Below are 11956 nucleotides of genomic sequence, written 5' to 3' on the forward strand. Positions count from 1 at the left end.
GGGAAGTGGCATCTATTATTCTCATTGCCACTTCATCTTGGATTTGATCATGAGCTTGATAAACCTCACACCTGTCGATTTGAGGGAGAAGGGAATCAAGAAGGTTTGACTCCCATCGGTGGCTTTGAGCATTAATGAGTTTTTCCCTCCTGAGGAGCTGATATGCTTTGGGTTTTTGTTGTTGTAGTTTCTGACTTGTCTAGAGTTTGTTTTTCAGTCTGCATTATAACAGCCTCAGTTTGCAAAGTTCCCTCAAGGGTGGTGGCTCACAGAGAAAAGTAGCTCAAAAGATAAACTGAGTGTATTTTTACTGTTTTACATGAATAAAGCCAGACTGGACCAGCTGAGTGTGCCTCAAGGCTATTTTGTAGGAAAGGTCATGAAATTCTAAACTCTGCAGAAATGTTGGCACGCACTAATTTTCTTTTGATTTCTCCTTCATAGGGTAGCCCCAGCTACTCCGAGATGAAGAGCAGGTGCCAGCAGCTCCACAAAAAGCTGTCCCACATTCAGCAATGAATATCTGAATTTGGCAAGCAGCAAGTCCTGGAGTCCTGGCACCAGTCTTCTGCTTCAGCAAAGGAACATCTATGAGCTCCAGCTGTTTAATTTTAAAAGAAAATTATGTTTTTAGGTTTCCTCAAGTTAGTAAAAGGAGATGATTATTTGTTAAAAATGTAGGATTAATTAGTCTAAGATTAGAGAATTTAGTCTTGAACTTTAGCAATAAAGAAGTTGCATTACTGTTAACTCCTTCTCTTATCATCAGTTTTATCATATTTGGAGAATCTTTCTTCTGGTCAGATATTCTCTTCAAGACTTAGCTCTGTCCACTGAATGAAACTTATCAGTAGAGAATGGAAGCCCAGTACCTCTATTATGAAATTGAGCACCTATTAAGAAAATATTGTAGCAAATGGAAATTCTTTATGATAAGAATAAGCCTGTTTTCTGATTTTCTTGTGAATTTAAGGTCTTTGCCTTAAGGGGTGGAAGGCATAGAGGACAACCTCCTCCCCAAATGACCTTGTTGTGGAGGGTTGCAGAGGAGTGCCCATGGGCTGCTCTAAGCTGTCACCTGAAGCAGCTCTCAAGACTGCTTGGAGAGCATGGCCTCACCTTGTCATGAGCCAGGGAAGATCCAGATCTCTGTAAGAGTTTTGTAAAAGACATGGAGAAGTGTTGGAGGCAAGGTACATCAATAGGTTTAAAAAGAGAAATTCCGTTCCAGTGTCCCTTCAGGATCGCTATCAGTTTCGTAGATTTCTCCAAACTAGTCAGTCACAACCAGTCTTTCTAGAGAGACACAGATGTTGATTCCTGCACAGACCTATGGGGACTTTGATGTCTAGTTCTTTTCCTAAATTTCTTGCCATTTATTTATTCAGCTGAAAAAGAGGACATGTTAGCAACAAGACCATAATCTTCTCTTGGGAAAGGATATGAAATTGTCTGAGGGAGGATAATATTTGGGAACACACAAAGGTGGCTGGGAATGCCCCTTTCTTCCTTGCAGAGCATTCTACAAATTCCTCCATTGTCTCCAAGCCAATGATGTTGAGTCCCTGTACCTGAGAGCCCTTGGGGTGTTTTGTGATTGAACACCTGAGCCGTTGTTGCCCTTCTGTTCTCCTTCAAGCCAAGTTCAAGAAAATGTCACCTCCTAAACCCTGAGACTTGTGTCCATTTTTGCCTGGCTCAGGGGTGCTCCTCCAGCTCTGCAGTGCAGCAGCCCCAGGGATGCTGCCGTGGGGGGCATGGGGTGAATTGTGCTGGGCTGCCTCCCCTGGGCCTGCTGGCTGCTGCTGCTTGACAGAGCGTGCCAGAGTGCTGCTGCCCAGGCTGGGCTGAGACTGAGGACTTCATGGTTACCCATTCATGACATATCTTCCCCTTGATGGGATTTCTTCTAACTCACTCTACAGTGCATTAGAAAGTTTTATTTCCATGTTTTAACAAATAGAGGCTTCAAATTCTCATCTATATTCCCTCCCCCAAGTCCCTTATATGTTGGGGTTGGTTCCCTTGGGGGCAGGTGTATCAATGTACTGATCCCATCCCCTTTTATTGCTGCAGGAGTGCTTAGGAACTCTTCAAATGGTTCTTTCCACTTTTCTTTAGGTGGCTTGTTGTTCTGCTTTCTGACACAAGACACAGTCCCCAGGTTGATGAGGCTGTGGCTGAGTATCCAAAGCAATCAGGAATGGTCAAACCATAAATTTGTGGAAAGATTGAGAGCACTTTTCACAAGGATGATAAAAAGGGATTTAAATTACCATTTCCTATAATAACACCTTCTCTAGAAAGGATTGTAATTTGGTATTGTATTCCGAAGAGCATTTTCTATGAGCTCACTTTTTCTTTAGAAGCCACTGGAATTCTGGAATTCCTCTTAGTAGTGCAAGGGGAAGTGTTTTTGTCTATTTCAGTGAGTTTTCCTGACAAAATTTACTCATTTCTCTTTTAGACTCTGATTTGTTCTCACAGTCTTGCTGCTGGGGCAAGACCTCCATGGGCCAAGTAAATTCCATTTCATTTGGAGTTTTCTAGGTTACAATATAAAGATATATTCTATTCCCATCCTCAAGAGCTGTTGAAAACAGGAGGGGCATTGTTTTGTCCTTATCTCCTGTTAATGGGCCCATCAATGCCTTTCCCCATGACTCAGAGATAACTCCCTACAGGAGCCATTTCTGTTTAATGGGCAGTCAAGGACCCACTGCATGACTCAGAATGATATCAGCCCATTGTGAGATGCTCCCCCCAGCGGGGAGGAGCTAAGCATCCCCACCTGGATATCATTTGGGATTTGGGACAGAACAAGGGGCCCCAGCCAAGTGGTTTCCAGAAGAGAAGATCTACCAGATCTTTTCTATGGGATCAGCACTTCAACAAGACCATTTCATCTGGACTGCTACCACCACCCTAACTAGCAGAGGGTCAGGTTGTATTCTGATTCTGCCCATGGTTTTTCTTTTGTGTTATTGCATGCATTTTGGGATTTTTTTCCCTTTTCCTAATAAATTGTATTTCTGACTTGGAGTCTCTCAGTAGTTTTGCTTCCAAACCAGAACAGAGCTGCATTGCCCGCACACATCCAGACCACCCATGGCACAGAGCTTTGGTATCTAAAAAGAGAAACCAGAGGGAAAGAGCTGGAAAAGGTTTCATTGGGACCTTTCTTACCTGCTAACAGAAGTTGCCAAAATGAAAGTCACCAAGCAGGGCCTGATCCCTGCTGCCAGCTCAGGGTTAGAAAGAAAGCAATACTTTGTTTCAGTGCTGGGTGTGTAGGGATTCACTTCCCTAACACATGCACACCCAGCAATCTGACTTAGTAGTTTGTATCCATGGAACTAAGACATAGTCAATACTTTGCTGAAACTCACAGGCTAAACATTACTCCAAATTATTTGACATATTTAAACCTCTTCTCAGAATTTATTGCCATCAGAGTAGGAGTGTCCTGTGGGTCCCTGATGGTGGTTGCCACAGGTTCAGGAGGAGACCCATGCAGAAAAGCACCTAAGACACAACTGGGCTTGCAAAGCAAACTTATTCCATTAGTTGCAGTAGCAAATAATACATACCAACCCCTGGTTTCCCAAACATCCGCTGAGCAGGAGAAGGAGCTGGAGCGTGGTGCTCAGTAGGAGGCACAGGTAGGCAGTGCACTTCCAGGACATCCCCTGGATCAAAACGGTGTGCATCTCATCATTCTCACCCCTCCACCCCAGAACCAGGCCTTCTATCTCCTGCTCAGGAGTGGGATTTTCCCAGTTACAGCATCAGCTCACACACGGCCGGCGTGTGAGATGAGGCCACCATGGCTCACCATACTCCATGACTCCCTGCCAACAAGGGCTCCATGATGCATTGTTCCCCTTTCAAAGCCGAACTGCCCACCCACTGACCAATACATTCTTTCTCTTTCAAGGGTCAGGTTCCCCCCTTTAAACAACACACTTTTCTTCATTGTCTTATCAACCTGCTCTAACATGGATCAAATATGGCAGCACCTCGGACATAACTCTGGTTACTGACACAGTGGTTTGGGAAATATCAGATTCCTCAAATTCTCCTTTGGTGGTAAAGAGCCTTCTAAGAACACATTCTTCCCTTCCAATGCATTCCAGCTACCTTCTTAGCAGGACCTCTCTCTTTATTCTCAAGGCTAAGATAGCCACTTGCACACATTCATCACTGCAATGGGGGAATACAGGGTTCAGCACTGCCCGTTAAAGCTAAAGGAATTCACAAGACTAAGCCCTGTTTGTTACACTTCATGCCTCTCCTTCCTTTTCTGGGAATCAAACACAAGCATTTCATCAATACACCATACAAGCGCTCTTGCTGAGTCACACCACATTGCTGTGTCAATAAAGCAACTGGGACTCCATTTCTTCATGCAGGGAAAGCCAATTCTTTATTCATATAACACATTTTTATGTGGTTTTCACAGCCCTCGTGTTCAATTCCAACTGCCTGGTAGTTTCCTTGCCACACAATTCATTGCTTAGAAGGTGTTTTTGTGTGTATGTGCTAAGACTTTCTCTGTTACTCAGGTGTTTACATTTTTCCTCTGTGGACTCTCGTGGGACATATTTCTTATTTATTACAGATGCAAACTGTTTTCTAACCACAAAAGCTTACTGTGTTAACTGCACTCATTCTTATGATTTTTCACATGGGAAGTTAGCTAGCTGCACATAGAAGACATAACAGGCCACCTGGTAATTGAGCAGAGCAAGGCCTGATTTTATAAGGCCTTTCTTTTCTAATACCCCTATCTGTGTGCAACACATGGTGACTTTCTTTCAGAAATTAACCAGGAAAACACAGATTGCCTGATGAAATTATTCTGCTCTTTTCCAAATCAGTTCACTACTCAAGTACAACCTCAGGCACATCCCCGATTCCCTCTCTCCCAGCAGCTCAGAGCAGCATTGCACAGTGCTTGCTGTGCTCCAGAGAGCACAAAGCAGGCTGGCCTGGTGGCCCTGAATATTTCTGCAAAACACTCTGCATTTCACACCTTTGCTGTGGCTCAGGGCAGAACTGCAGGCCTGCAGGCGCTTCCTGGCAGAGCTGTGGGAGGCACTGGCTCCTGCAGATGTGAGCTGCCAAGCTGTCAGTGCCTCAGGCTGGCCTGGGTTGCCCTGGCAGAAGTGCCGTGCCTGAAGGACGCTGCCCTGTGCTCCAGCCTGCCCAGCAGCCCGGCTCCCTGCGCCGCTGCCCAGAGTGCTGCACACACTGCTGCCCTTTGCCAGGAGTCACAGGGCAGCCGGCAGAAGAGTAGGAATCCTCAGCCAGGCCACCGGCCCTCGCCTGCCCCTGGCCTTTCTCTGCTCCTGGGCGGACTCCAGACGGCCAATGCCTCCAGTCTGGGCTGTGCCCAGCACGGCTACGCTTCCCCTCGGGAGCAGCCAGCTGCCACCTGGGCTCTGAGAGCGGAGGATTCGCCCGCTGCCAGGAAGAGGCACCCAGGGCCCGGCTGCTGCCTCCTGCAGCTCCAAGGGCCTCCTTCCAGCCTGCCTCTGCCCAGGCTCAGGCTGCTCCGGGCTCTGCCAGGCCTCTGCTGGGGCTGCACCCCGGCCAAGGCCGGGCCCGCTCTCACCTCACAGGCGCTGCCAGCTCTGCACCAGAGGAGACCTTTCAGAGCCCCCTCTCTGATCCTTCTGCTTTCTCACTTGAGCAAGGCTCTCCTTCTGCCAAAGAGATTGCACTTGGGGATACAAATCTAAATAGCAGGAACCAAATGTTCTCGAGTCACAGCTGCAGGCCTGAATCTGCACAGGAAGTCTTGGCTGCCCCACTCCTTTGGTCTTTCCTTAAAATGTTGATTCCCTTTCTGCCTGCACTAGAAATACCACAGCTGGGCAAAAACAAGCCAGTGGGTCATATTCCAAACACAGTGTGGTCTGGAGAGGATGGATGAAGAAGATCCTTCCCCACTTATAAACCATACAAAAGAAGCCATAGTGTGATTTAGCAGCAATAAAAAACAAGAAGTAAACGTTGAGTTTTCTGAAGGGTCAGAAGGAGGGGATTCTTCCAAATGAGTTGATGATTCGGAAATTTTATTTCATTCCAATCCTGATCTATAATTCAACTCTACAAAACTCTTCAACAATCCTACTCTACAATCCTACTCTACAGTTCTACTCTAAATTGCTTATGAAGATAACATCTTGACGTGATTGTAAAATTCTTGTCTCCTACTTCTTCTTCTTATTCTGCACTGAAATGATGAGTGGTGCCAGGATGGAGGCTGGCTTGGCTGATATTACAAATGGATGCTGTCCACAGGAAAAAGAAAAAAAAAAACAACAAAGAACAGTGAACCATGACTTTCCAAGCTCAGTGCTTCACTGGCTCCATGAGGATACCTCTAGTTCCTACAAAGACCCACAAAGTAGAACAATGGGACCATCTGCTCCTCAATTGTCATGTGCACGACCTTGCCATCACAGGCAAACCTGGCCCAGAATCCCACTCTTCCATTTAAACAGGTGTCTTCATCTTGCTGGGATTTTTGCCCTGCCAGTGCTCTAGAAATGCTGCTTTCAGTCCTTGGAGTTTCTTCTTTTCAAGAAACTTCAACTAATCACATAGGTCCCTGTCTTTGAAAGACAAGCACTGTGCTGATTCCCACAGGGAGACAGAGCAGTGTCTACCTTTCCATGCCCTGCCCCTCCTGTGCTGGATGGCACCTTCCTTCCCAGCAGGGACAGCCCAGTGGCACTGGCTGCTGCACTTCCCTCTCTGCCACACGAGCTGGCAGTAACCCTGGAGCAGTTCCTGTCTGCTTGAGCGTGCCAGGCAGCAGATGGGGCTGGGACAAGTCCCCCTCAGCTCTCCCTGTTTGCGTGCCAGAAACCTCCAAGGGTGGGCTGGGGACACAAACCAGGGCCCCTCAGAGGCTCACAGTGAGCCCCCCCACAGCCCCTCCTGCCCACAGCCAAATCTCTGACCACTTGGCCAGCCTGGCTTCCTTGGGTTCCTGCACCACCTTTTCATGTCTCTGTACCCTGCATTGCTCTACTTCAATTCTTTTGCCATTGGATAAAATGGAGCACACCACCAAATTACAAATCAGGGCAACAGAAACAGTCAGAGGACAGAGTACCTGTCCTCTCAGGAAAAACTGAGAGAGGTGGAGTTATTCAGTTGTGTGAAGAACAGGCACCAGGGAGCCACTTATTGCCATTTTCCAAGATTTCACAGTGGCTTTGAAGAAAGTGGGGGACAACTTTTTTGAACAGGGCCAGTTACAATAGAATGTGGGTGAAAAATTTTAAACACATAGGGGATCAAGTCAGAGTAGGTCGAAGGAAGAAATTGTTTCTTTGCAGCATGGTGCCACCCTGGCACAGGTTGCCCCAAGAGCTTGTAGTTGCCCTGTCCCTGGAACCATTCCAGGTCAGGTGGAAAATGGCTCTGAGCAATCTGATCTCTTTAAAGATGTCCCTGCTCATTGCAGGACACTTGCACCTGATGACCTTTACAGGGCCCTGCCAGCCCAGCCCAGTCTAGGATTCCTCACTGTTTCCATTTGAAGAGCACCAAGAGTGGAGGTGAGGAAGAAGGGGGCTCATCTGATCCCTTGGACTTCCATGGAGGAGGAGCCCATCCCATGCACCCTGTTTCACCTGCAGCCCCTTTGCATTTTACCTGCAGGAGCTCCTTGGCAGACCAGCGCCGCTCCTCGTCTGTCTGCAGGCAGCAGCTCAGGAAGTCACGCAGCCAAGCCGAGAGGAGCTTGGGATGCAGCAGCTGTGGGGTCCCTATTGAGGCTATCATGAATTTAGCCTGGAGAAAAAGGAAACACGAGTCTCCACCTGCTGCTTTCACATCTGTAACTGCTCTCCCACATCCCACTGTTTAACCTCTGTTCTTCAGTGGCAGTTACTGCCCTGGCAGAGACCCAGAGATGCTTTTCTTTACCAACAAAAAACCCAAACCCCGAAGCAGCCACAGCTTTTCCAACATCCTGCAGATCTTGCCGTGGCAGCTGATTTCATTGACTGACCTACTCAGTGGGAACGACATCAACAAAAGCACATCTGCTTCTCTGAGGATTCACACCAGCTTGACAGGCTTTTTGGAAGAGGGACTTTTCTATACTAATTCCAAGGAATAGTACATGAAAGGCATCTCTGCAGTGCTTGTTCATCCATTAAGCACAGCTGCCATAGAACAAAACTCATCAAGCTTTTCTTCCTGTTCTTGAAAACAATGGTAATTGGAAGGAAAGAAAGGAAATCCATCAGTTAATCCCCAGGGAAGAAAACTAACATCTACAATCTCACATTCCACACAGACACATTAAGATGCCTGCAGAAATGTACTGGGATGAAAATGCCTGCTTGGGCAAACAGCAGCCACCTGCAGCTCTGTCTCTCAGCAGTCTGAAAATTTCAGCTTCCCTTATGTGGAAAAGAAAAACTTTTCATGGTCAGAAGAAGGGGAGGTGCCATCCCTATGGTCACTCTCTGCTCATTTGGATACTCAAGTCAATGCATTAATGGTAGGCCCATCCTAGAAAGTGCCGGGAAACAAACAGGAGGTTTTGGCAGGCTCTCCACATCAGCAGGCTCTGGCTTGGTGACATAGAGAACGTGGCTTGCGCTATGAGAGAAACATGGTCACTGAATGTTTCAGCAGCACTCCACAAGAAACAGAAGAGACTCCGTGGCCTCTACACCCTCCTGCCCAGATTTCAGGCAAGCTTCCTGAGAGAGGGTTTCTTCCCACCGAGAAGAAACTGCACAGGGGATGCAGTCCCTCTCTGAAAACCACAGTTTTAGAAACTCTGTTTGGTTTGGGTTTCCTTCCTTCATTTCTGGAAGGATACGAGTAGTTCTAAGATGCTTGCTTCCTGTTATTAGGGCCATCTACACAGACAAAAGAACTGGAACCACTTATAACCCAAAGGCAAGTGCTGCCTGAGAATGGAGTTTGTTTGCATGTGGTAAGGCTTGAGTTCCCCCACTGATGCAACCAAAACTACAGCAGATGCTGGTGTGTTGCAGGGACATTTTTAGGACGGCACTGTGCTGGAAGTACTTCCAGCATATGGCAATTGGATTTTGTCCAATGGCACACAGAATATGGGACAGGTGAGAAAGACAGCGGGATCAGTGAGGATTTGCTCCTTACCGAGGCAGGACTCTGGTTCCAGTAAGGAGGTTCTTGTTCCACCATTTCAATTCCCACAATTCCAAAAGACCATATGTCCACTTTGGGGCCATATGGTTGACCTGTCACCACTTCAGGTGCCATCCACCAAGCAGTCCCTGCTAACGAGCTCCATGTATTCTTCTAAGGGGTGAGTTGAGTAGAGAGGCCAAAATTGGCTGAGGAGAAAGCAAAATAACTGTTTCTATTTTAATTCTGTGCAATAGGAAACCAAGCAAAAGAATTCCCCAGTAGAAGTCTGAGAATGTGCTGTTGAATCTCTTGGACAACTGTCCCTGCTCTGTTTTCTCAGGTCTTTAGCCAAGGAAATATGGCATTGTGACTTAAAAAATTCCCACATTTTTTTACACTGCCTCCAGCAGTGGCTTTTGTTCTTTGGAAGCTTTAGACCTGTAGCTCCCTCCCTGTGGAAGGGACACACACAGAGCAACACCATTCTTGGCTGCTTGTTCCTTGTCATGCCTCTGTACACATTGCAGCCGTGTCACCAGCTCACAGCAGATATCCCTGCACTGTCACCAGCACCATTTCTGGGGAGCTGGCAGTCACTCCAAGCAGCCCCACACCCACATCCCTGGAATGTTGCACCTGACCAAGAATACACTGACCCAGCTTGACAGATCCGTCGGTTCTGAGAAGGATGTTGCTTCTCTTCACATCTCGGTGGATCACGTGGTTGGAGTGAAGAAAATCCAGTCCTTGCAGGCACTGAGAGAGGAAACAGAAACAGGAGGGCAAAACACGTGATGTGATTTCATCACAAAATAAAGGGCACAAAGAATCAAAAAGATTCCCTCTCCAGGGGAATGGGGAATAATGGCAGAAGACAGTGCCACTGAGAGGAAGAGCTTGCGGCTGCAACACTTGCAGAGCAGGACCTTTCTAAGGAAAGGCATGTCAGCTTTTGAAAGAGCAACAGCACCTGCTGTTGTAGACTGTTCCCTGCACACCAGCCAGGATGACTGCTGCTGCAGGGGATGTGCTCAGAAGCAAACAGTGCTTTGGCTGCACTCCTATCCTTTTTAGCTGAGGACTGAGAGAAACGAGTCTCTCTCTTTTCCTTTGCTGTTCCTTTCAAATCCTGCCACCAGCACTTTTGCTTTTACAGGCAAGGAATGCAGTGAAGACAGGAAAAAGTTTAGAAAGCAAGATGGAGAAGAGCAAATACATGAGGCAGAGTGAGAACAAAACAGCAGGAGATAAAGAGTACAAGAACTGAGTTCAGTGAGTGCAGGGGCACTGGCAGCCATTTCACTTGAGATGCTTCTACTTGCCCACAGCATAGCAGCAACACACAAACAAAGCTTGGCACATGAAACCTCTCCTGTCCTGAGCCCCTGTTTCCCAGACAATCCTGCCCAAGCCCTCGGCAGCACAGATGGGATTGCTGACCTCCCGACTGATGGCTGCCATCTCCTCTTCAGACAGGTAGCTCTTGCTGATGACATCGCTCAGGGTGCCTCCATCCATGTGCTCCATAACCAGCCAGAGTTCCTCAAACAGAAGGTAGCTGAAAAATGCGCCTGGCCTTGTTCGCCAATTCAAACTCAGCTGCGAACAGACCAAAGCGATTGTGGCCACATGTCCCCAGTGCCAATCACATCAATTACCATCACTCAGTTTGGGCACTAATCCCTGAGGTCTAAGCAGCTGCGAGGTGTGGCAGATGGATGTAACACATCATGCAGAGTTTGGCAGACTTTCCTACATCCACGTGTCAGTAGACACGTTCTCTAGTGCAGTCTATGCCTCTGCCCACACAGGGGAGAAAGCATCTGACGTCAAGAAACACCTTATATTCGCTTTCTCCGTGCTGGGCATCCCAAAAGTTATCAAAACCGACAACGGCCCTGCGTATAAGTCCAGGGAATTTCGGAACTTCCTGCAGCAATGGGGAATAGAGCATAAGACCGGCATCCCATATTCCCCGACAGGTCAAGCTGTGGTGGAAAGGACCCATCAGAGTCTGAAAAGAGTATTACATCAACAAAGTTCGACGATGAAAATGGAGTCCCCACAGGTCCGCCTCGCAAAGGCACTTTATATTATCAACTTCCTGAATTGTTCTTATGATAATTTAAATCCTCCGATCGTGAGACACTTCGGGCAGAACGAGCAACTGCACCTTAGGGCCAAACCACCCGTCCTCATAAAGGACCCTGAGACCTGGAAAACGGAGGGACCCTTCGACTTGATTACCTGGGGGAGGGGATACGCTTGCGTGTCCACTCCTTCAGGTTTGAAGTGGGTTCCCTCCAAATGGGTCAAACCATTCTTGCCAAAAAAATTCATTCAGTCAGAAGCTGTGGCGCAAGTCGAAGAGGCTTGATGGAGGAGGAGACGGAAACCCTTCTCTGATGATTTAGACATCCTTCCGGGGCAGAACCACCTTTTTTGATTTACTCTAACGCACCTTTTTTTGTCCTTTTATAGAAACATGAGCCCGATGAACCCCATCCCAGTCTCCATCACTGTCACCTTCGTCATCTTCTGGTCCACGCTTCTACCATCCAACTTATGGATCATTCCCCAGCCAAAACAGAAGGTGTGGAAGCTACTCGCCAAGGCCCTCAGCCAAGACCAGCTGTGTCTGACGTCCGCCTCAGCAGCAGACCCCTTGTCGACCTGCCTTGTGGGGATCCCTTTTAATCCAGATGAGTTCCCTACCCCCCTCGATTCCTCCCTAAAACCCCTTGCCCAATATAAAGTCCTGCGCTCCCCCGGCTCCAATCCCAACCTCATCTGGCGACGTTTT

General features: G+C 47.6%; 1 protein-coding gene across 1 annotated transcript; it reads right to left on the reverse strand.

Moving 5' to 3' along the window:
* Positions 1–6063: 6063 nt before the first annotated feature.
* On the reverse strand, positions 6064–9308 carry LOC135291908 (serine/threonine-protein kinase PAK 3-like). Its single transcript, XM_064406147.1, has 3 exons — positions 9163–9308; positions 7675–7812; positions 6064–6299 (listed from the first exon to the last, which is right to left on the reverse strand). Exons 1-3 carry the CDS (start codon positions 9283–9285, stop codon positions 6219–6221), a joined length of 342 nt encoding a protein of 113 aa, XP_064262217.1. The 5' UTR covers positions 9286–9308; the 3' UTR covers positions 6064–6218.
* Positions 9309–11956: the final 2648 nt, after the last annotated feature.

The sequence above is a fragment of the Passer domesticus genome, unplaced genomic scaffold, assembly GCF_036417665.1.
Source record: "Passer domesticus isolate bPasDom1 unplaced genomic scaffold, bPasDom1.hap1 HAP1_SCAFFOLD_142, whole genome shotgun sequence".
Taxonomy (NCBI): domain Eukaryota; kingdom Metazoa; phylum Chordata; class Aves; order Passeriformes; family Passeridae; genus Passer; species Passer domesticus.